At 35.1% G+C, this 23,262-nt stretch overlaps 1 protein-coding gene across 1 annotated transcript; it reads left to right on the top strand.

The window, feature by feature from the left end:
* Nucleotides 1-254: 254 nt before the first annotated feature.
* LOC139874946 (disease resistance protein RUN1-like) lies at nucleotides 255-3,339 on the top strand. The gene is made up of 2 exons (XM_071862336.1): nucleotides 255-775; nucleotides 2,133-3,339. The coding sequence occupies exons 1-2, from the start codon at nucleotides 255-257 to the stop codon at nucleotides 3,337-3,339; spliced, it is 1,728 nt and encodes a 575-aa protein (XP_071718437.1).
* The last annotated feature ends 19,923 nt before the right edge of the window (nucleotides 3,340-23,262 follow it).

Genomic DNA, 23,262 nt, shown 5'->3' on the forward strand with positions numbered 1-23,262 from the left:
TTTATATAAAGTTTAATCTTTTACATATGTATGGTTTTGTCATTTTGTGGATGAAAGTCAACTGTCTTGGTGTTTAAACAAATTATAGTTTAACTATAGAAAATAAAAATATCAGTGGTAATCCAATTTAAAATGTGAAAATATGTGTAGGGTGTGTTTGATCATTATCATTTATTTTTAATTATATATAACTATATAACTAATCATCTGATTAGGCTTTTTTTTTTTTTTTGGCTGTCTCCACATCAATCATTATGGTTGTTCTAACAGAAATTTCTGAAGTAACTTCAGCTCATAATTATAAATACGATGTTTTTATTAGTTTTAGAGGTATTGATACTCGTAATAATTTCACCGATCATCTCTACAACACCTTGAAGAATGCTAATATCCGCACGTTTTTGGATAATCCTGCGATTAACACTGGAGACGAATTGGGACCAGAATTGGTTAGTGCGATTGAATCATCGAGAGCTTCTATTATCGTGTTGTCAAGGAATTATGCTTCTTCAACTTGGTGCCTTGACGAACTGGTACTAATTCTTGATCAACGTGGGACCACTAAACATATTGTTATCCCGATCTTTTATCATGTGGTGCCAAGTGATGTCAGGAAGATACAAAATAGTTTTGGAGATGCAATGGCTAAACATAAACAGAACATGGAAGCAGAAACAAATTTAGAGAAAAAGAGTCAACGGGCTCACAAAATTATGAAATGGGAGAAAGCACTTGCTGATATTGCTGATTTAAAAGGCTTGGATGTTGATAACAGGTAAAGCCTATTGTTAGTTTTGTCCAATTGGTGATGATAATAGTAATAGTAATAGTAATTATATTATATAGATTGAGTACTCCATTCGAATCAATTTTGAGTTGGATATCTTAAATTATATAGATCAACTTTATTTTTATTTTTTTTGGTTAGTAACAAAGGATCTAGTAAATACTTAAATATATACAGAAATTCAGATTAGGATCTTAAGATGTATAGATATTAAATGAATGAGGTTTTCTCTGTTCAATTTACCCCGGGAAGGCGAGTAGTTTAACTTAGATGTACGCGACTTAACCGGGCTATCCCATGATCATGTCTCTGTCTATGATCCTTTCACTAGCCACCCCAAGATGTGTTGTTAATGAGCTTTTAACTAGAGACATCTTTAAATCTTAGGATGTTTAATATTCATTGTATAATTGAGTTATATAACTTGCGTTTTGAATCACATGGAGTGAGGTCGAGTAGTTAAACTTAGATGTACACGACCTAATCGGGTTATTCCGTAATCGTGTCCCTATCCTTTTCATAGTCACCCTAAATGTATTGCTAACGAGCTTTTAACCCGAGATTTGTTCTTAAAATCTTAGGATGTTCAATATTCATTGTATAAGTTAGTTATGTCAGTTGCGTTTTGAATCCCATGGAGTAAAGAACATATTCATTGTATGAGGTTCCACTTTCTTAGTGAATATTGTAAGTCTCTAGTTCATATCGTGTTTGTAACGTTTATTTCAGTCATTTTGTTTTAACAATTATTGTAATTGGACAATGACTTTTGGATATCTTTTTTTAGTTATGTTACTTGAATGATTATGTTTGTTTGCATGTTAATATAATTGTTAGTCGTTTAGGTAACGGGATCCTTAAAGTTAAAATCAAAGTCAAACTGACAAGGTCATTCGCGCGAATGAATTATGTCAGTGTAATATTATAACTAAACTGTCATCCGCACAAAAGTGTGAGACATCCGTACGAATGTCCTTACATTCACCCGGAAGTGACCTCACAGACTATAAATAGAGGTTACAGATTTTCATTCAAAGGTTCCACATTCTGGCAAACCCTAGCCGCACTTGGAAGTCTCTAAATCATTTCCAAACATCCCAATATACAACTCTATGCATCGATGTAATCCATTCTTAGATGAATAGGTTTGATTCATTCGATCCCGAAAGTCAAGTTTATTCGATTAAAGTTGAATTTGTTGAATTCCACACAGCAGATCGAGTATACGCTAGGTTCTAAGATCATTAGGTATAACACCTATTATGCATTGTGAACTTATGATTACTCCGTATTATTTAACTAATTTGTTACTTAATGATTATGTTCTCGTTTTCATTGATTTCAGTACGCCGGAGACAAAACTTATTAATGAAATAGTTAAAGAGATCAATAGCAGATTAGAACTACACAAAAGAAGTAAAATTCCAAAAATTATTGGGTCCGAATCTGCGATTAGACAAATAACTTTATTCTTGAAAGATGGATCATCACACGCGGCTCAAGTTCTTACAATATGGGGAATGGCTGGAATTGGAAAGACACATTTGGCTGACTACATCTTTAAGTTGCACTATCATGATTTTGAAAGAAGCTGTTTTTTAAAAGATATAGAAAGGTGTCCACCAAATGGAATGCTTAAATTACAAAAGCATCTCCTTAGAGACCTTCACTATAGACTTTGGATGGACATTAACGATACCGACATGGGCACCTGCCAAATTGAGGAATCTTTACCTAGAGAAAGAACTCTTATTGTTCTTGATGGGATAAATAAGTTTGAGCAGTTGGATGTTTTGCTTGGGACAAGCAACCTTCATCCAGAAAGCAGAATCATAATAACATCGAAAAGTGACTCATTAACAGAAAAGTGTGCGTTGTTTCAAACAAAACTTCGACCGTTAATGCATAAAAAACTGTTACTTGAGAGCCTAAATTTGAATGAATCACTAGAGCTTTTTAGTTGGCATGCTTTTCGTCTTGAAGAACCCAACGATGAAGACAAAAAGGAGTCGAAAAAGGTTGCAATATATTGTAGAGGACACCCATTGACTCTTGAAGTTTTGGGTAGGTCCTTGTATAATGGTGACCGTACATTGGAGGATATCATAGACTCACTTGGTAAAGAATTAAATCCTGATATTCAAAAGGTTTTGAAGATATGTGTTGACTCATTGACGTATGAAAAGGACAAGGAATTGTTTAAGCACATTGCTTGTTTTTTTGTTTACGAAGATCGAAATTTCACCGAGGACATCATGAAAGCTTGTGATATATGCAAATCGTCGGGGGTCAAAATTCTTATCAATAAATGTCTTCTCAAAGTTATATCATGTAATATGTTGTACATGCATAAACTTTTTCAAGATATGGGGAGAGATTTAGTCCGTCAAGAATCACCAAAGAAGCCATGGAAGCGTAGTCTATTATGGCAGCATGAGGAGTGTTTAGATGTGTTGAAGAACAAAAAGGTACATACTGTTAGGAATTCGGTAGGCCCTAACAAGACCGGTGATTCATGCAAATCACCAAACCCACAACGACAAACAATTTAGCTAAAGCAAGAACGATAAATAAAAAAATGCATAAACGACACGGGTATTTAACGTGGTTATATCCCAACTCCAAAACGCGGAGAAGGGTTTACTCCACGGGCACAAACCAGAGATTTTCTACTATTAATTTTGTGCACACATTACAATGAGGCTAGGGGTTGCAATTTATAGGAAGAGTTAAACTTGTCCTTCAAGTAAAAGACGTTCCACAAATATCTATTACTTGCTCCATACTCCATTCCTACTAGAAGATTTAATTAGGGCAACAAGATCTGTACGACTTGTTCACCAAGTCAAGCTCCCTACGACTTGTTCACCAAGTCAAGCGCCTTGTTCATCAAGTCACGTCTTGTTCCTTTGATCAAATTCTTCACACCTTCAACAATCTCCCACTTGAAGACTTTGAGCAAACTCTTCACTACTCAACAATCTCCCACTTGAAGATTTTGGACAAACCCCGAACATCAATCTCCATTCCAACCAAGAACGTAAAACCACCATTATACCGCCAAACTCCATTTGGGACATGCACACTCCTATCACATTCTTTGGATAAGCAGACTTTCGATACACGAACTTCAACACTACTTGTCGGAACTAGAAACCAATAACCGCCTCAACTGTCATTTTGTCAATGTTGTTCAAACACCCATAGCAACTCCCGATCTCCTCTCAGCTACGACTTTTGATACCGCCAGAATCAAACATCCGGGTCACGCCGCTCTTCCACACCAGAGGGAAGGAAGACTTTCGACATCAAAACCGCTAAGCTTCAACCCGATCTCCAGTTACTAACTTGGGCCATCTCGGTTTCTTGCACCACCATCTTCTTACACAAGAAGATCAATTGAAGTATGCAATTCTTCAATTATAGGATTCTTCAGCGCCTCACTGATCACTCTAGACATGTCCAATCTCAAACCCACATGTCAATGATCACCCTCGTACAGAATTTCCCGTCTATCTATAATTTCCTTTTACCAGCAATCAGAAAATTCAACAGACGTCTTTGTAGACTCTTCATCAAGGCTCCAGTGAGAACAACCTCGAAATCTACTACCTTTTCAACTTTCCGCTTTCTCGCTGGTACACTGACCTCCTCATAGCTATGAATATCACAAACCCCATCTTCTCATCCCAAGCATGCTCCCACTGTACGAGTAAGAAATAAAACCGTGGATATCCGAGAAGAATCTGGTTTGTTCCACGGTCAGTTGCAAATCTATTTGCCATTCGAGGGTATGTTTGCAGCATCCAAGTACGTTAGTGTTATACGCACTAATCATGTGAATACCAGAGACCCACGTTGCATAATCATCTCAATAACTCCCATTAGTCGTCAAACTCCCACTAGCTCAGTACTTATGTCGGTTACCAAACTCCCATCGAATTCCCGACACCCTCTAGAAAGCTCAAGTTTCAGGACTTACAAAATTATCACTTCTACCATCACCTAAAGATTCCTAAGTGGTAAACCCGAAGAAACCCCGCTTACTTTGTTGTACCATTGTCAACCAAACCCAAAGCGTCAGTCGAACGCGTCCTATCCGACAACTTCGCCAATTTCTTTAGCAAGAGAAGCTCTAACCCTGCTCACATATTCAAATGTACTATGGAATATTCGACCAAATACATAGACCGACTCGTTCAATAATCTGATGTTGGACTTTAGTTTGCATTCCAACTGTGACGACTCCGTCAAAACACTTAACGGCTCCGTCACTTGGTCCCACAGCTTGATCGAAACTCTATATGAATTTAATAAAACAACCTTGCATTCTTTATTTAAAAATGATTTCCTATAAAGGAAATCTACTAAAATGTATAAGTTTAGAAAAACTATACAATAATACTTTAACCAAAAGTTGACCAAAATAAAGTCAACAAACAACCACTTTTTAATGTAACAAAATAGAATGCAAGTTAATGTTTAACAAAAGCTGCCATCATAAATATGCAGACTCTCTAAGCACAGCGGAAGCAATCAATCATGAACCTGAGAATAAAACATGCGAGTAACTGTCAACAAAAATGTTGAGTGAATTATAGGTTTAATATTGCAAACAATATTTAATTTAAACAATAAAAATTTATGTTTGAAAACATAAAACTCCTTTTAAACCACCAAATTATATGCTAGAAAACATATAATAAAACATTATTCCATTTTCCGTGAGCCACCTGGTAACCACTTAACCCTTTATTTACCCTTGCCAAACACAATAAATAATATACACCGAACAAGTGTATCTTCAACTAAATACGAAGTACTAAACATTCCGATTATAAATTGCTAGCGCGACTAGCTCGAAATGGGGTTGTCAAACCCGATAGATCTATCCATAGGATTCGCGTTCACCGGTAGAAACCAATGATTACAGTTACCAGACTAGGGAATATTTTTGTTCAACTCACAATGAATAATTTAAACCAACTTCCACTTGTCCAAAATATAAAATAAATTGCATGTATTCTCATCCCAAAAGATTTAAATAGAAAAATGGGACTATAACTCACCTTAAATAGCAACTGAAGAAATCTCACAAACAAGCGAACAGCACGTAAAGTAAAGTGATCAAGAAAGATCACAACGCCGACCTATAAATAAAGCAGGTCGAAATAAATAACTAACTTAGGCCAAGTCTTAGTATGATAGCTATTGTACATGTTGCAAGTAGGCATAGAACATTACTCAGCAAGCATCGGTTTGATTGGAGCAGCATAAGGACACACACTTTCTATTTTTAGAAAGTTTCTATTTTTAGCAGGTTTCCATTTTTGGAAAGTTTTCTATTTTAGGAAAGTTTCTATTTTTGGAAAGTTTCTATTTTTGGAAAGTTTCTATTTTTGGAAAGTTTCCAAATTTAGAAAGTTCTATTTTTAGAAAGTTTTGAAGTTAGGAAAGTTTTCTCATTTAGAAAGTCAACAGAAGTCAACTGAAAGTCAAAGTCAACCGAAAGTCAACTCAAAAGTCAACCTTGGTCAAACATAGTCAACATTAATTTTAAAAGTGTAAGTTATAATAATAACATAGGTTATAACGTTATTTAAAGTCAAAAGTGTATAATAATGTCTTAACATAAGTTTAATTAAATAAAATGAATTATTAAAGTTAATATAAGTTGAAATGTTATAATTAGTATAACATAAGTATTTAATTAATTAATTAAATGTCAATCATAATATAAATATTATTAATTTATAATAAATTTTAAATCATATCATAAGTATTATTAATTAATAATGAATTATTAATCATATCATAAGTTTCTAATTAAAATTATTAAATCATAAGTATTTAATAATTAAGTCATAATTAAATAATAATTAAGTCTTATAATAATTAAATAATTATTTAATCTTTATTATAAGTCTTATAATAATTTCTCATAATTAAATTTAATACTTATCATAAGTATTTTCCTTTAATAATAAAAGTATTACTAATCATAAGTTTAATTAAAATGTTAATTAAATTATAATTAATAATTAAATAATATAATAAATAATTATATTAAAAGTCTTAAAATAAAATAATTACTTCTTTTATCTTAAGTAATTAATTAATAATGAATTCCATAAATTTTATCATAAGTTTAATCATTAACCATAAGTATAAATTTAAAAGTTCGCCGGGTCGTATCTTGAGCCCCGGGTGTCGGTTTCGGGCAAGCCACATATGTAACTTCACCTACTCAAACCACCCGACACATTTATGAACTCAAGAACACTCCAAGAACAGTCCCTAAGTCGTGCATATCAGCCATGACTTCAATTGGGAAATCATTTTACTCAAAACAGTAATTCGGGCAAAACGGGTGAACCGTGGCTCGGATTTAGGTGACCCGAACATGAATATTCGTCCCACCATCAGTCCTAACCAAATGAGGCACCCTAAAGACACCAAGGATGGTCACAAAGTCGGACCCAACCTTGTTCATGCCAAAAACACCTTTCAATCTTTAACAAAAACCAAATTAAGCGTATCTAGGGCTCCGGGAATCGAAACGACATGAATCCGGAGTCTAAAGTTAATGTCTTGATGAGAGGAACTCATTTATGTACTTTATTTTAACATTCATAACAGTTACAAAGTCAGAATATACGTTTCAAACTGCTGTCCAAAATTTACAAACCGAAAACATGAACAAACGAGTAATTCTACGCATCCAAACAACATTACAACAACTTATACATATCATACTAATCATATAACATCAAAATACAGAAAAATAAATAAAAATGAAAAGATCTAGGGTTAGGGTTTATACCCTAATCAAGAATCAAAGTATATGATCGCGTAGAGAACGAAACAAGGAACGCGTTGGTGTTAATTGATTTATGATCCAAGCTACAATTTTAGATGATGATGGTGGTTTATGGTGGTGATGGTGACGGCACGAGGGAGAGGGGGGGAGAGAGGAGTTGAGAGAAAATAATAAAATTTTAGGTTTAGGCTTCTTAATTTGTGAAATAAAAATAAAACAAGAAAAATGGAAAAGCAAGGGAGTGCTCCCCCTCCCTAATTCAGCCGAATTCTTTAGTGGGGTGGGCCCCACTTGGTCCATCTCACTTAAATGTAATTTCCTGATGGCCCGAAAACCCGAACGAAGCCCGAAACGCGAAAACGCACTTACGCGATTTAAAATCCGGAAAGATAACAAACGCGCGACGAAAAATAAATATAAATACACCTATTAATAATATGACCTTAAAATATCATATTTAAATTATTTAGGATTTAAAAATCCCGAAAACTCGACCGTTGGTTTGAAAACCGAAAAGATTCGCCGGACAGAAATCCGCGACACGTAGAAACGTACGATTTAAAATATGAATACAAATATTCATTTAACACATAATAATTAATATATTATTACAAAAATAATAATATAGGTCATAGAAATGACGTGGCATGAATAACAGTTAACGGTCGTTAAATAATTAACGGTAAAAGATAACGGAAAAAGTAGGGTCGTTACAGTACCTTCCCGTTACGGAAATTTCGTCCCGAAATTTAAGCAGGTGAAGGGGTTTCCTCGGCATCTGGGAACAAATGCGGTTACTTCTGCTTCATCTGACCTTCACGCTCCCAAGTGAACTCGGGACCGCGTCCGGTGTTCCATCTAACTCGAACAATAGGAATTTTACTCTGCTTAAGAGTCTTTACCTCTCGGTCCATAATTTCAACAGGTTCTTCAATAAAATAAAGTTGCTTATCAACATGAAGTTCATCAAAAAGAATAGTTTCATTGGCCTCGGCCAAACACTTCTTTAAATTCGATACATGAAAAACGTCACGAATAGCACTGAGTTCTTGTGGCAATTTCAAACGATAAGCCACTGGTCCAACTCTCTCAATAATCCCAAAAGGTCCAACAATTCGAGGATTCAACTTTCCCCTTTTACCAAAACGTACCACACCCTTCCAAGGTGAAACTTTCAACATAACACGATCACCGACCTGAAAGTCGATATCGTTCCTTCTCTTATCAGCATAACTCTTTTGCCTACTCCTGGCAGTTCTCAATCTTTCCTTAATCTGTGCAATCTTCTCGGTAGTCTCGTGAATGATCTCTGGTCATGTGAGTTGAGCATCCCCAACCTCATTCCAACAGACAGGAGACCTACACTTTCTACCATACAGAGCTTCAAATGGTGCGGCTTTAATACTTGCATGATAACTGCTGTTATAAGAAAACTCATCCAGCGGCAAATATTTATCCCACCCATTTCCAAAATCAATAACACACGCTCTTAACATGTTTTCTATGTTTGAATGGTCCCTTCACTCTGACCATCCGTCTGTGGATGATAAGCGGTGCTCATATCCAATTTAGTTCCTAGAGCACCTTGTTAGGACTGCCTCAGTCCAACATAATCGACATGGGAACACCATGTCTCGAAATAATCTCCTTCAAATACAAACGAGTAAACTTCTTCATTGAATATGTTTCCTTAATTGGCAAGAAAAGAGTTGACTTAGCGAGTCGGTAACAATCACCCAAATGGTATCATAACCACCCACAACTCCCGGTAACTTCGTAATAAAGTCCATCTTAATACCTTCCCACTTCCACCCGGGAATTTCAGGTTGCACCAAAAGTCCAGACGGTTTCTGATGTTCAGCTTTAACCTTAGCGCAGGTCAAACACTTAGCCACATACGTAGCCACATCAGCTTTCAAATTAGGCCACCAATACAGCTCCTTAAGATCATGATACATCTTTCCTGAACCAGGATGAATAGAGTACCTAGACTTATGAGCCTCATCTAAAACAAGTTTTCGTAGATCACCAAACTTCGGAACCCAAAGGCATCCCGCAAAATACCGAGTACCATCGGTTTGTACCTCTAACTGTTTACTCAAGCCTCGGACCTTCCCGTTACAAAATTTTCCTCCTTCAAGGCTTCTTATTGTGCCTCAAGGATCTGCCTAGCGAGGTTTGTTTGAATTGTCATATTCAAGGCCCTAAACCTGCGAGGTTCAGCCCTTTCTTTACGACTTAATGCATCAGCCACATCATTGGCCTTTCCCGGATGATATAAAAGTTCGCAATCATAATCATTTAACGTCTCAACCCATCTTTGTTGCCTCATATTTAGCTGTTTCTGATCAAGAATATGTTGAAGACTTTTGTGATCAGTGTACAATGTACCTTTGACCCCATATAGATAATGTCTGCAAATCTTAAGCGCAAACACAGCAGCTCTCAACTCTAAATCATGGGTTACGTAATTCTGCTCGTGAATCTTCAACTGACATGACGCATATGCAATAACCTTCTTTCATTGCATCAAAACACACCCAAAGCCTTGACGCGAAGTATCACAATAAACAACAAAATCATAATTACCCTAAGGTAGTGATAATATCGGAGCGGAAGTTAACTTCTTCTTCAGAGTTTGGAAAGCAGACTCTTGTTCACTCTTCCACTCGTACTTCTTCCCCTTATGCGTTAAAGCAGTCAGAGGTTTCACTACTCGTGAAAAATCTTGAATGAACCTTCTATAATAGCCTGCTAATCCTAGAAACTGGCGAATCTGGGTAGGAGTTTTCGGAATTTCCCACTTTTCAATTGCCTCAATCTTGGCGGGATCAACTAGTATTCCTTGTTTACTAACAATATATCCAAGGAATTGAACTTCTCTTAATCAGAAATTACACTTAGAGAACGTAGCATACAACCCTTCTTTTCTCAATAAATCAAGCACCAACTTCAAATATTCTTCGTGTTCTTCATCACTCTTAGAATAAATAAGGATGTCGTCGATAAAAACAATAACGAATATGTCCAGATAGGGTCTACACACACGGTTCATGAGGTCCATAAACACAGCAGGTGCATTTGTATCCGAACGGCATAACAAGAAATTCAAAGTGACCGTAACGGGTGCAGAAAGCAGTTTTCAGAATATCAGTTTCTTTAGCGCGTAATTGGTGATAACCGGAACGAAGATCAATATTATAATAAACGGACGAACCTTGAAGTTGATCGAACAGATCATCAATTCTCGGAAGAGGGTAACGGTTTTTAACAGTAAGCTCGTTCAATTCACGATAATCAATACACAAACGAAATGAACCATCTTTCTTCTCAACGAACAAAACGGGAGCTCCCCAAGGGGACGAACTGGGACGGATGAAATAAAGTTGCAATAATGAAGGAAGAAATAAATATGGAGTAGTCACATCGGTGGCATAGATATTTAAGGCAATTCTCTCAAAAGAGTTAACGAGGATCATGGACTCCAAAGTAAATTTTCATTATATTTCCGAAAGGAAGACGTATGAAAGGTGTGATAATTCAACGAGAGTGAACTTCCTTGTACAATGAGCGAGGAAGTCTAGGATTCATCCATATTCTTAAATTTATGTGCGGATGAAAAGAACGCGAATCATGGGTTATAAAGAATGGCCGACTCCAGGTGAGATGAATCTCCAAAAATAATTTCGTGCACCCTAAAGTATCGAATCCTAGGATTGATGTTTATGAGGGTGTTGCGATTGACAGTGAATATTGAGAGTAGAAACTCCTCAATCAGTCTAGTGTAATATATATCCATGATACCTGCCATAACAACAGTTGGGGTAGAAACCCACTTAGCGCCTTTTCTATAATAGGGTGACCATCGAGTGTACCCCAGAAACTTGATTTATCGATCTGCGTTTCGGCCATGTCCAACCATAAGAGGGAAAATTCTATGGGCGCAAAGACTTTCCAACAAATTTTATAAAACCGACATCCAAACTGGTGTAAGAATTTCTATCAACGAACTTAATGGTAAATTTCATCCTTAAACGGAGGATGAGAAGAACTGTGATCCAAGCACTCTGTAGAGTAATGCGAAAATTCTAATGTAATCAATCAAAGAAGTTTTTGAAAAAGCTTTAAACGTCTGATGTAACCCCATAAATGGAACGAAGCTCTTAGTAAATTTAGAAGTATGTACAACGTGTACCATTTTACGTAAAACAATTTGAGTTAACTAGACAACTCGACATGAGTGATTTTAAAATAATTTTGAAGGTACAATTTAGTGTATACTAGCCAAAATAGGTAAGGGTAAATTTATCCATTCGAATTCATACGTACATATATGATTTTATAATTAGTATACATGACAAAATATTTCATTACTTCTATTCGCCCATAAATCTCGTGAGAACCGCCCAATTACACAAATGTGTAAAATTTTTAATGAAAAGCAGGGTATCCGCATCACAGAGGTTACGAGTTGAAGTAAGATCGTTAAAGCTCGGGTGATGGACTTGAATCGTCTTGCGACGTCTCTTCAATAAATGCTACGAGGTCATGAAAACCAATGAGTTAAATAATGTCTTGACTTTTATCAGAACACAAGTCCTTGGGTCAAAACTATTCACGTGCGAAGCTTTCACTAACAAGCGAGTTATAAATGATAAAACATGGGGTAGGTAGTTCGGTTAAGATGAGTCTCTTGCATATCAACAAATAAGATAATGAGTATCTTCCTTACTCATGTAATAACATTAGAATTTCCGAATGAGTGGTGTACAAATTTTCTCTGACTCGCTTTCTATTCCTCATGTCACAATATTGGGACTTTTTATGAATTAACGTAATATAATCACGTTGGCCTGACGCCATTATATTTCACTAACTCATAGTTCCATTCCAATATCACTACATAAGGTCAGGACACGTGGTCAACCTCGAATTTCAACACAATTTCCCTAAAACAATTTCTTAACAATGTGCTAAGGATAGCACAAGAGACAAAGACATCGAAAGTAATGAATAGGAGTAATGGTGACATGAAAATGTCTTCGAAGTACCAAGAATCTCTAAAAGTCAAGGATGACGTTTTTCGGTTCAAAAACTAAAGCACATAGGCACAACGGCACAATGGCATGTAATGTAACAAAAATGTTATATACCCAAACACAATAGCTGACATTGAAATGCCGAGCCTTTAGAAGTCAAGAATGACATCTCGCGTAATATAACTCAAACGTTATATACATAACCATAATAGATGACATAGAAATGCCGAGAATTTTAGAACACCTAATGTAACTCAAATGTTATATCAATAAACACAAATTATGACATAGAAATGTCGAGAATTTCAGAAGTCAAGAATGTCACCCCCCCCCCCTCGGGTTCACTAACCGAGGTGTTCCCATAAAAGATGAACTCGCATGAGTCGGAGAATACGTTTAAATCGGAATGGGAGTTCCTCCCGGATTCAGAACATAATAGAAATGTATGTATGATAACAATATACATACCAACACGACACAAATAATCACATATAATAATATATAATAGGCCGGGCTGTAGACTAGACTCACTAATGCACCCTATTGACCCGGGTAACGACATCAATGCAGCCTAATTCCCTACAACCAGAGCTCTGATACCAACTGTGACGACTCCGTCAAAACACTTAACGGCTCCGTCACTTGGTCCCACAGCTTGATCGAAACTCTATATGAATTTAATAAAACAACCTTGCATTCTTTATTTAAAAATGATTTCCTATAAAGGAAATCTACTAAAATGTATAAGTTTAGAAAAACTATACAATAATACTTTAACCAAAAGTTGACCAAAATAAAGTCAACAAACAACCACTTTTTAATGTAACAAAATAGAATGCAAGTTAATGTTTAACAAAAGCTGCCATCATAAATATGCAGACTCTCTAAGCACAGCGGAAGCAATCAATCATGAACCTGAGAATAAAACATGCGAGTAACTGTCAACAAAAATGTTGAGTGAATTATAGGTTTAATATTGCAAACAATATTTAATTTAAACAATAAAAATTTATGTTTGAAAACATAAAACTCCTTTTAAACCACCAAATTATATGCTAGAAAACATATAATAAAACATTATTCCATTTTCCGTGAGCCACCTGGTAACCACTTAACCCTTTATTTACCCTTGCCAAACACAATAAATAATATACACCGAACAAGTGTATCTTCAACTAAATACGAAGTACTAAACATTCCGATTATAAATTGCTAGCGCGACTAGCTCGAAATGGGGTTGTCAAACCCGATAGATCTATCCATAGGATTCGCGTTCACCGGTAGAAACCAATGATTACAGTTACCAGACTAGGGAATATTTTTGTTCAAATCACAATGAATAATTTAAACCAACTTCCACTTGTCCAAAATATAAAATAAATTGCATGTATTCTCATCCCAAAAGATTTAAATAGAAAAATGGGACTATAACTCACCTTAAATAGCAACTGAAGAAATCTCACAAACAAGCGAACAGCACGTAAAGTAAAGTGATCAAGAAAGATCACAACGCCGACCTATAAATAAAGCAGGTCGAAATAAATAACTAACTTAGGCCAAGTCTTAGTATGATAGCTATTGTACATGTTGCAAGTAGGCATAGAACATTACTCAGCAAGCATCGGTTTGATTGGAGCAGCATAAGGACACACACTTTCTATTTTTAGAAAGTTTCTATTTTTAGCAGGTTTCCATTTTTGGAAAGTTTTCTATTTTAGGAAAGTTTCTATTTTTGGAAAGTTTCTATTTTTGGAAAGTTTCTATTTTTGGAAAGTTTCCAAATTTAGAAAGTTCTATTTTTAGAAAGTTTTGAAGTTAGGAAAGTTTCCTCATTTAGAAAGTCAACAGAAGTCAACTGAAAGTCAAAGTCAACCGAAAGTCAACTCAAAAGTCAACCTTGGTCAAACATAGTCAACATTAATTTTAAAAGTGTAAGTTATAATAATAACATAGGTTATAACGTTATTTAAAGTCAAAAGTGTATAATAATGTCTTAACATAAGTTTAATTAAATAAAATGAATTATTAAAGTTAATATAAGTTGAAATGTTATAATTAGTATAACATAAGTATTTAATTAATTAATTAAATGTCAATCATAATATAAATATTATTAATTTATAATAAATTTTAAATCATATCATAAGTATTATTAATTAATAATGAATTATTAATCATATCATAAGTTTCTAATTAAAATTATTAAATCATAAGTATTTAATAATTAAGTCATAATTAAATAATAATTAAGTCTTATAATAATTAAATAATTATTTAATCTTTATTATAAGTCTTATAATAATTTCTCATAATTAAATTTAATACTTATCATAAGTATTTTCCTTTAATAATAAAAGTATTACTAATCATAAGTTTAATTAAAATGTTAATTAAATTATAATTAATAATTAAATAATATAATAAATAATTATATTAAAAGTCTTAAAATAAAATAATTACTTCTTTTATCTTAAGTAATTAATTAATAATGAATTCCATAAATTTTATCATAAGTTTAATCATTAACCATAAGTATAAATTTAAAAGTTCGCCGGGTCGTATCTTGAGCCCCGGGTGTCGGTTTCGGGCAAGCCACATATGTAACTTCACCTACTCAAACCACCCGACACATTTATGAACTCAAGAACACTCCAAGAACAGTCCCTAAGTCGTGCATATCAGCCATGACTTCAATTGGGAAATCATTTTACTCAAAACAGTAATTCGGGCAAAACGGGTGAACCGTGGCTCGGATTTAGGTGACCCGAACATGAATATTCGTCCCACCATCAGTCCTAACCAAATGAGGCACCCTAAAGACACCAAGGATGGTCACAAAGTCGGACCCAACCTTGTTCATGCCAAAAACACCTTTCAATCTTTAACAAAAACCAAATTAAGCGTATCTAGGGCTCCGGGAATCGAAACGACATGAATCCGGAGTCTAAAGTTAATGTCTTGATGAGAGGAACTCATTTATGTACTTTATTTTAACATTCATAACAGTTACAAAGTCAGAATATACGTTTCAAACTGCTGTCCAAAATTTACAAACCGAAAACATGAACAAACGAGTAATTCTACGCATCCAAACAACATTACAACAACTTATACATATCATACTAATCATATAACATCAAAATACAGAAAAATAAATAAAAATGAAAAGATCTAGGGTTAGGGTTTATACCCTAATCAAGAATCAAAGTATATGATCGCGTAGAGAACGAAACAAGGAACGCGTTGGTGTTAATTGATTTATGATCCAAGCTACAATTTTAGATGATGATGGTGGTTTATGGTGGTGATGGTGACGGCACGAGGGAGAGGGGGGGAGAGAGGAGTTGAGAGAAAATAATAAAATTTTAGGTTTAGGCTTCTTAATTTGTGAAATAAAAATAAAACAAGAAAAATGGAAAAGCAAGGGAGTGCTCCCCCTCCCTAATTCAGCCGAATTCTTTAGTGGGGTGGGCCCCACTTGGTCCATCTCACTTAAATGTAATTTCCTGATGGCCCGAAAACCCGAACGAAGCCCGAAACGCGAAAACGCACTTACGCGATTTAAAATCCGGAAAGATAACAAACGCGCGACGAAAAATAAATATAAATACACCTATTAATAATATGACCTTAAAATATCATATTTAAATTATTTAGGATTTAAAAATCCCGAAAACTCGACCGTTGGTTTGAAAACCGAAAAGATTCGCCGGACAGAAATCCGCGACACGTAGAAACGTACGATTTAAAATATGAATACAAATATTCATTTAACACATAATAATTAATATATTATTACAAAAATAATAATATAGGTCATAGAAATGACGTGGCATGAATAACAGTTAACGGTCGTTAAATAATTAACGGTAAAAGATAACGGAAAAAGTAGGGTCGTTACACCAACAAACCTCCCCTCAAACCCAAGTTCAACTCGGCATCCCTCCAATGATAGTCAAGATCCAACCTTCTTTAGTACCTGTCGCAACCTCGGAACACAACTTGAATGGGACCACATCAAGTCTACTTACGGTACATGGCTCTAAGATCAACTCGTCCACTGAGGGTGCACAACTGCGTGTGCCAACCAAGGGGTTAAGCCAACCGTTGACATGCTGCAAATGTCACGTTGCGCTATACACACATCCAGACTACAACCTTCGAGTATCCAACCTTCTCGATAACTCCTACTTTCAATTTGTCCCACTGTTTGCTACCTTGCCGCCAAAACTAGAGAGAAACCACTAAGCACACATATGTTTCTTCCCCATATCTGATGTATGACTTTTGTTTGCACCATAAAAAACTTCCTCTGAAACCCAAATTCATATGGGCCTTCCTTCGAACGATAGTTCGGACCCAACCTTTACCGCCGCCGAACGGAACTCTTAAACTGTCTGTGTGCGGACCAGTGAGATTTCGATACAAGACTTCAGGATCAACTCAACGTTACCAAGGGAATGCACGCACGCCGAGAGGTGCGCCCACAGCGCCGTCCATCACATCCAGAATATATTTTGCCTCCTGTAACAAAGCTACATCTCTGAAAAAACCAGCCTTTATCGCCCGAAGATTCGCAAAACAAATCGTCTCGCTACTCGCAACATCAAACCCGGAAGCTCTTCCATTAAACTGCCGCAACTTAAAAAATTGTATCTCAAGATCCAACGGTCCGATCATCACCAAAATTTTACCACGCTTAGATCATTACCTATGAAACGTACAGTCCAAGTTTCAAGTCGATCCAGCGGTAGACAAACCCTCTATGAATTTCCTCTTACAGCAGCTCTAAACCCAAACGACTGCAACTTCCAAAAAACATAACTCAAGATCTAACGGTCCGATCACTGTCAAATTTTGGTCACAACTAGATCTACGAGTATAACATCTACAGTACAATTTTCAAGGTGATCCGACGGTTAACGAACCCGTAATAATTTTTCTCCTCTAACAGCTCCGAAACTAAATAGGTTAAACCTGAACGGCAGCAGCTTCGAAAATTTATATCTCAAGATCTAACGGCCCGATCTTCCTCAAATTTTTACAGCTACTAGATCTATGACTCTAGCACCTTCGGTTAAACGTTCAAGCCGATCCAACGGCTAACGAACCCGCAGTAATTTTTCTTCTCCAGCTGCGCAGTGGAATTCGAATTTTGAAAAGTTCATCATTCCCTCGAACGGGACCGCAAGGAATGATAACTTAGATCCGATACCCGGATCTTCCCAAAAATCTCTTCTTTGTCTTCAGCAACAAATCTTCGATATCTCGACACAAGTTGCAAGACACACAACCCTGTCGTTTAATCTAACCTTGATGAACACCCGAATCATCAAACATATCGAATATCTTGCTTTCAAATCGCCATCGTGTGCTCGTTTTCGAACCTTGAAGCTCTGATACCACTTGTTAGGAATTCGGTAGGCCCTAACAAGACCGGTGATTCATGCAAATCACCAAACCCACAACGACAAACGATTTAGCTAAAGCAAGAACGATAAATAAAAAAATGCATAAACGACACGGGTATTTAACGTGGTTATATCCCAACTCCAAAACGCGGAGAAAAGTTTACTCCACGGGCGCAAACCAGAGATTTTCTACTATTAATTCGTGCACACATTACAATGAGGCTAGGGGTTACAATTTATAGAAAGAGTTAAACTTGTCCACCAAGTTAAACTTGTCCTTCAAGTAAAAGACGTTCCATAAATATCTATTACTTACTCCATATTCCATTCCTACTAGAAGATTTAATTAAGGCAACAAGATCTCTACGACTTGTTCACCAAGTCAAACGACTTGTTCACCAAGTCAAGCGCCTTGTTCACCAAGTCAAGCGCCTTGTTCATCAAGTCACGTCTTGTTCCTTTGATCAAATTCTTCACACCTTCAACAATCTCCCACTTGAAGACTTTGAGCAAACTCTTCACTACTCAACACATACATATACATACATACATACATACATACATACATACATACATATATACATACATACATAATATATACATATATATATATATACATATATATATATATACACACACACACATATATATATATATATATATATATATATATATATATATATATATATATATATATATATATATATATATATATTGATTTAATCAACAGGGAAATACTTTTTTGAGGGGAAGCGGGGAGAAGTAATTTTTTTTCGTTTTTTTTTTGAATTTTTTTCTGGCATCAAGATCACATGAAAATATGAAGATTTAAAAAAGACACTTCGTGATGAATGTTATTATTAGGTATTAGGGTTTAGAAATTAGGGGGTTTGAAATTAGGGTTTTGGGTTTAGAAATTAGAGTTTATGGTTTAGAAATTGGGGTTTAGATTGAATTTTTAACACGAACGGTTTAGAGTTTAGGGCCTAAACCCTAAACTCTAAATCGGGCTAGATCTTGAAAAAAAACTTCACATATGATGGAAAAAAACGCTCAAAGAATAACATTCAGTAATAACATTACGCATGCCGCATGCTATCAGTTTTTTCTTCGAGCGTTTTTCCGCCAAAATAATAACATTTATCACAAAGTGTCTTTTATAAATGTTCATATTTTCATGTGTTCTTAGTGTTGGAAAATTTTTTCGAAAAAAAAGAAAAAGAAAAAAATTAATTTTACTTATCTCTTCTCTCTAAAAAAGTACTTCCCTCTTGATTATGACCTATTTTATATATATATATATATATATATATATATATATATATATATATATATATATATATATATATATATATATATATGGCTAATCAGGAGGGAAGTGAATTTTAGAAGGGAAGAGGGAAGTAAATTTTTATTTTAAAAAAAAAGTTAGTTATGAATGTCAAGATCAGGTGAATATATGGTTATTTAAAAAAGACACTTTGTGACAAATGTTATTATTTCAATCACAGAACGCTCGAAGAATAACATTTATCACGATGAATGTTATACTTGACGTCATCAGGAATAACATTCATCGTGATGAATGTTATTCTTTGAGCGTTTTCTGATCAAAACAATAACATTTATTACAAAGATTCTTTTTTAAATGTTCATATTTTTTTTACCTAATTCGTGAAATTTTTTTAAACAAAAAAATAAAAAGTTTTTACTTTCCACTTAAAATTTACTTCCCTCTTGATTAATACAATAATGTATATATATATAATGTGAAGTATGCCTATTATATATATACACGCAGGGGGCGAGTTTAAGTGTTGACTCGTGAAGTCCCGTGACACCACTAGTTTTTCGAAATTTGTCACAATTTTTTTTTTTTTTACTATATACAGGACACCACTAAATTGAATAATGGGACCCAATATATTTTTAGAATTTATAATTTGATAGTTTGGAATAATAAAATATTTGAAATTAGGCCACTATAATGGTTGTTGTTAGTAAAAAAAATATGAACAACCTTATATTTTGCATGTATTATCTATATTTATGTTTGTGTTTTGGGTGTGATCCGACCCGACCCGATTTGACCCGACAAATTCAATATGTGCAAGAAAGTTATCGAAAAAAATTTGGAGACCCCATTGGGTTTTAATCCTAGAATCGCCACTGTATACACGGATAGTATGCAGCGGTAAGAAATTTTGACCCAAAATCTATTGCGAGTATGAACTTCTGAAACCTCTATTATGTGTACCCATCTTTCAGAGTTTCACTTATTGTCAATTGTAAGTTATTTTCTGTCGTTTCATCTGTACAAGCTATCCCGTGGCCTCCATACAAAGTCCCGTGTCAAAAGTTACTTGTTGTTAGCAATTAATATAAATCGAACGTCGAATAGACAAAAAAGATTTTGATAAATTCTTACATACAATAGACATTCGTCCATAGTTTGTTACATTTCATGATACTTGGCCCTTATTTAAAGTTCTATGGTTTTCCAGATTCGGGTTACCGGGAGGGCGACTAATCCAACCCCATACTCCACTGTACGCAACCCATCAAAATTACTCCCTAACTGTTTTCAACCCTTATCTGGCCACCACAAAGTTCGAATCTGAGACCCCTTGCAAGGATGTCAGAATAACTTGGACTTAATTTTTATTACGTAATTACACAACTTCGATCTCTAATTTATTGATATATTTGGGAATAGGGAACCGCAAAGATTCAAGGACTTGTCCTTGACATGAGAGCTGAGACTTCATTTGGCTCAAGTAGTTCCCATAAGAGGAAATACGAACATGCTTTTTCTGGCAAGTCTCGGTTATCTTATTACTAATTCGTATAGTTCCCGTATTTTCATATAAATAAATGGTTCTGTGATCTGATTATCTTTTGTGTTCTCTTTTTCATTCTCAACAAAAAGGTGTTTTTGAGACAGATGCATTTAGTAAAATGCGTAACCTAAGATTACTCCAACTCAACTATGTACGACTTGAAGGATCGTACAAGAATTTTCCCAAAGGTTTAGTATGGTTGTGCATGCATGGATATATTTCGAGCTCTATACCTTCACACATTCGTATGGACAATATGGTTGCTCTTGACATGTCTAATAGCAATCTACAAAAACTTTGGGAGGAGCCCAAGGTACTAATTATACATTCTTCTTTTCAATTTACTACGACAAACTTAGTAGTTTGTGGCACTTTTAAATGAACTTTTGACGCTTAAAAATGTGATATAAGTTGGAAGTGTGAAAAAAATATTGTGTGATAATTTTAACTGTAAAAGAATATAATTTTGAAGTGCTATTAACTTTTTGACACTATTAAATGTCAATGAATTTTCTTTTTTGACACTTTTAAGTGTCAAAAACTTCATGACAAACATGTCAAATTATTCACATTTTAAAGTGTCAAAAAATAACGTGAGTGTAAAAAATATGAAACTTTTTTTTTTTATGATTGTTATCTCGATGACACTAATTAACACGCTTATTTGCATTTGTTTTGCCTTTAATTTCTTATTTGATTCGACAGCGTCTCATGTCACTCAAGTTTCTTAATCTCACCGGTTGTAATGAGCTTGTTAGTGTGGGTCATTTCTCATGCTTTCCTGTCCTTGAAAGGTTGATACTCGCAAGATGTAGACGTCTAAACGAGCTTTGTGAGTCAATTGGGAATTATTGTCATGAACTTGAAGTACTTGATTTGAGTGGATGCATTGAGCTTAAAGAGCTTCCACAAACCATAGGACAGTTAAAGAACCTAACACAACTATCAATAAATGGTTGTTCAAATCTTGGTAAATTTCCACTTGATATGACGGGTATGGAATCGCTAAAAGTTATAACGCCAGACAATATTAATATAGAGTCCCATGTTTCGTCCTCTGCCATCATGAAAGCTATACCTATAAGCTTGAAGATCTCGTCGATTTCTTTACCAAACTCATTAGTAAGTTTGTCGCTTCAAAATAATAATTTGTCTAACGAATCGTTTCCTAAGGATTTTAGTAGCTTATCAATGTTGAAGATACTAAATTTATCCAATAATCCAATTGTATCTCTACCTGACTGTGTGAGAAGCCTTAGTAGGTTGGAAAAACTCAGTTTAAGCGGTTGTCGTAGCCTGAAAACTATCTTGTGTGCTCCGAATACATTAAAAAGGTTGAACATTGATAACTGTTACTTATTGAATGAAGTAACATTTCATCCTGAAAAGTCAGCGCCACCCGAAATTGGTTATTATGATGCTTCTACAGTGAGTGAGATTCAGGACAGGTTCATCCTACAATCTTTATCAGAAATTGATGAAGAGCTACTAAACAGTTTGTGTTGGTTTTATAGACAATATCTTGGATATTATGCAATATCAATGGCCAATCCTGAAGGAGTTTATCGTGCCACTGGAAAGACAGTTCCGAGACAGGTGGATGTCTCTTTATCTTTCTATCTTTAACTTCCTCTTTCAATAATTGCATTGTTGAAACTTGAAACTAAACTAAAAACCACGGGGGTGGTACTGGAGTGGTTAGGGCTGGCCAACCTTCCAAAGTGGAGGTAGGTTTCGGATCCCCTCGTGGCTATGGAGGTTCACCCGCTGTGATGACTCCATGCTGCTCGCAAAGTGGGTAGTAGGGGCGGACCTACTATAGTACGGGCTAACAGTGAAATACGCTATCTAATTGAAATTTTTTTGGACTTTTTTTTAACTAGTAAAACCACTTGATAGTGTAATTTTTTTAGTGACACCACTGAATAGTGTATTTTTTTTAAATTTTTAGCCAGTAAATCCCATGATTACAATTCATGCGGGTAATAATCACCCTGGGATTAGTCAGCTCGCAAATCGAGTTAGAAACCCAGTTATACCCAAAAAGGAAACTTGAAATCGATAACATATGATTATAAAACTTAATAATAACTTAATGCAAAGAGTGCTTAAACACTAAAATTGAACTATAAGGGCTAAACGGGCTTAAACTAAACTAAGATGAGTTTAAAATAATATAAGATATGCTTTCAAATACAAACCTGCATGTATGTGAACAAAGCTAATAAAAATTGGATGTGACAGATGCTATATGAACATGGAATATTCAGCACTTATCTTGAAGGGAAAGAGGTTCCAGAGTGGTTCACCTATAGAAGCAAGTGCTCATCATTTACCTTGAAATCATCTTCTAATAATCGTAGGA

The sequence above is a fragment of the Rutidosis leptorrhynchoides genome, chromosome 11 (assembly GCF_046630445.1).
Source record: "Rutidosis leptorrhynchoides isolate AG116_Rl617_1_P2 chromosome 11, CSIRO_AGI_Rlap_v1, whole genome shotgun sequence".
NCBI classification, from domain to species: Eukaryota; Viridiplantae; Streptophyta; class Magnoliopsida; order Asterales; family Asteraceae; genus Rutidosis; species Rutidosis leptorrhynchoides.

Bases quoted from the DNA above. Each gene is read 5' to 3' on its own strand.
- LOC139874946 (XM_071862336.1), top strand. From the start codon at position 255: ATGGTTGTTCTAACAGAAATTTCTGAAGTAACTTCAGCTCATAATTAT. The intron at 776-2,132 runs GTAAAGCCTATT...CATTGATTTCAG, and splicing joins GGCTTGGATGTTGATAACAG to TACGCCGGAGACAAAACTTA.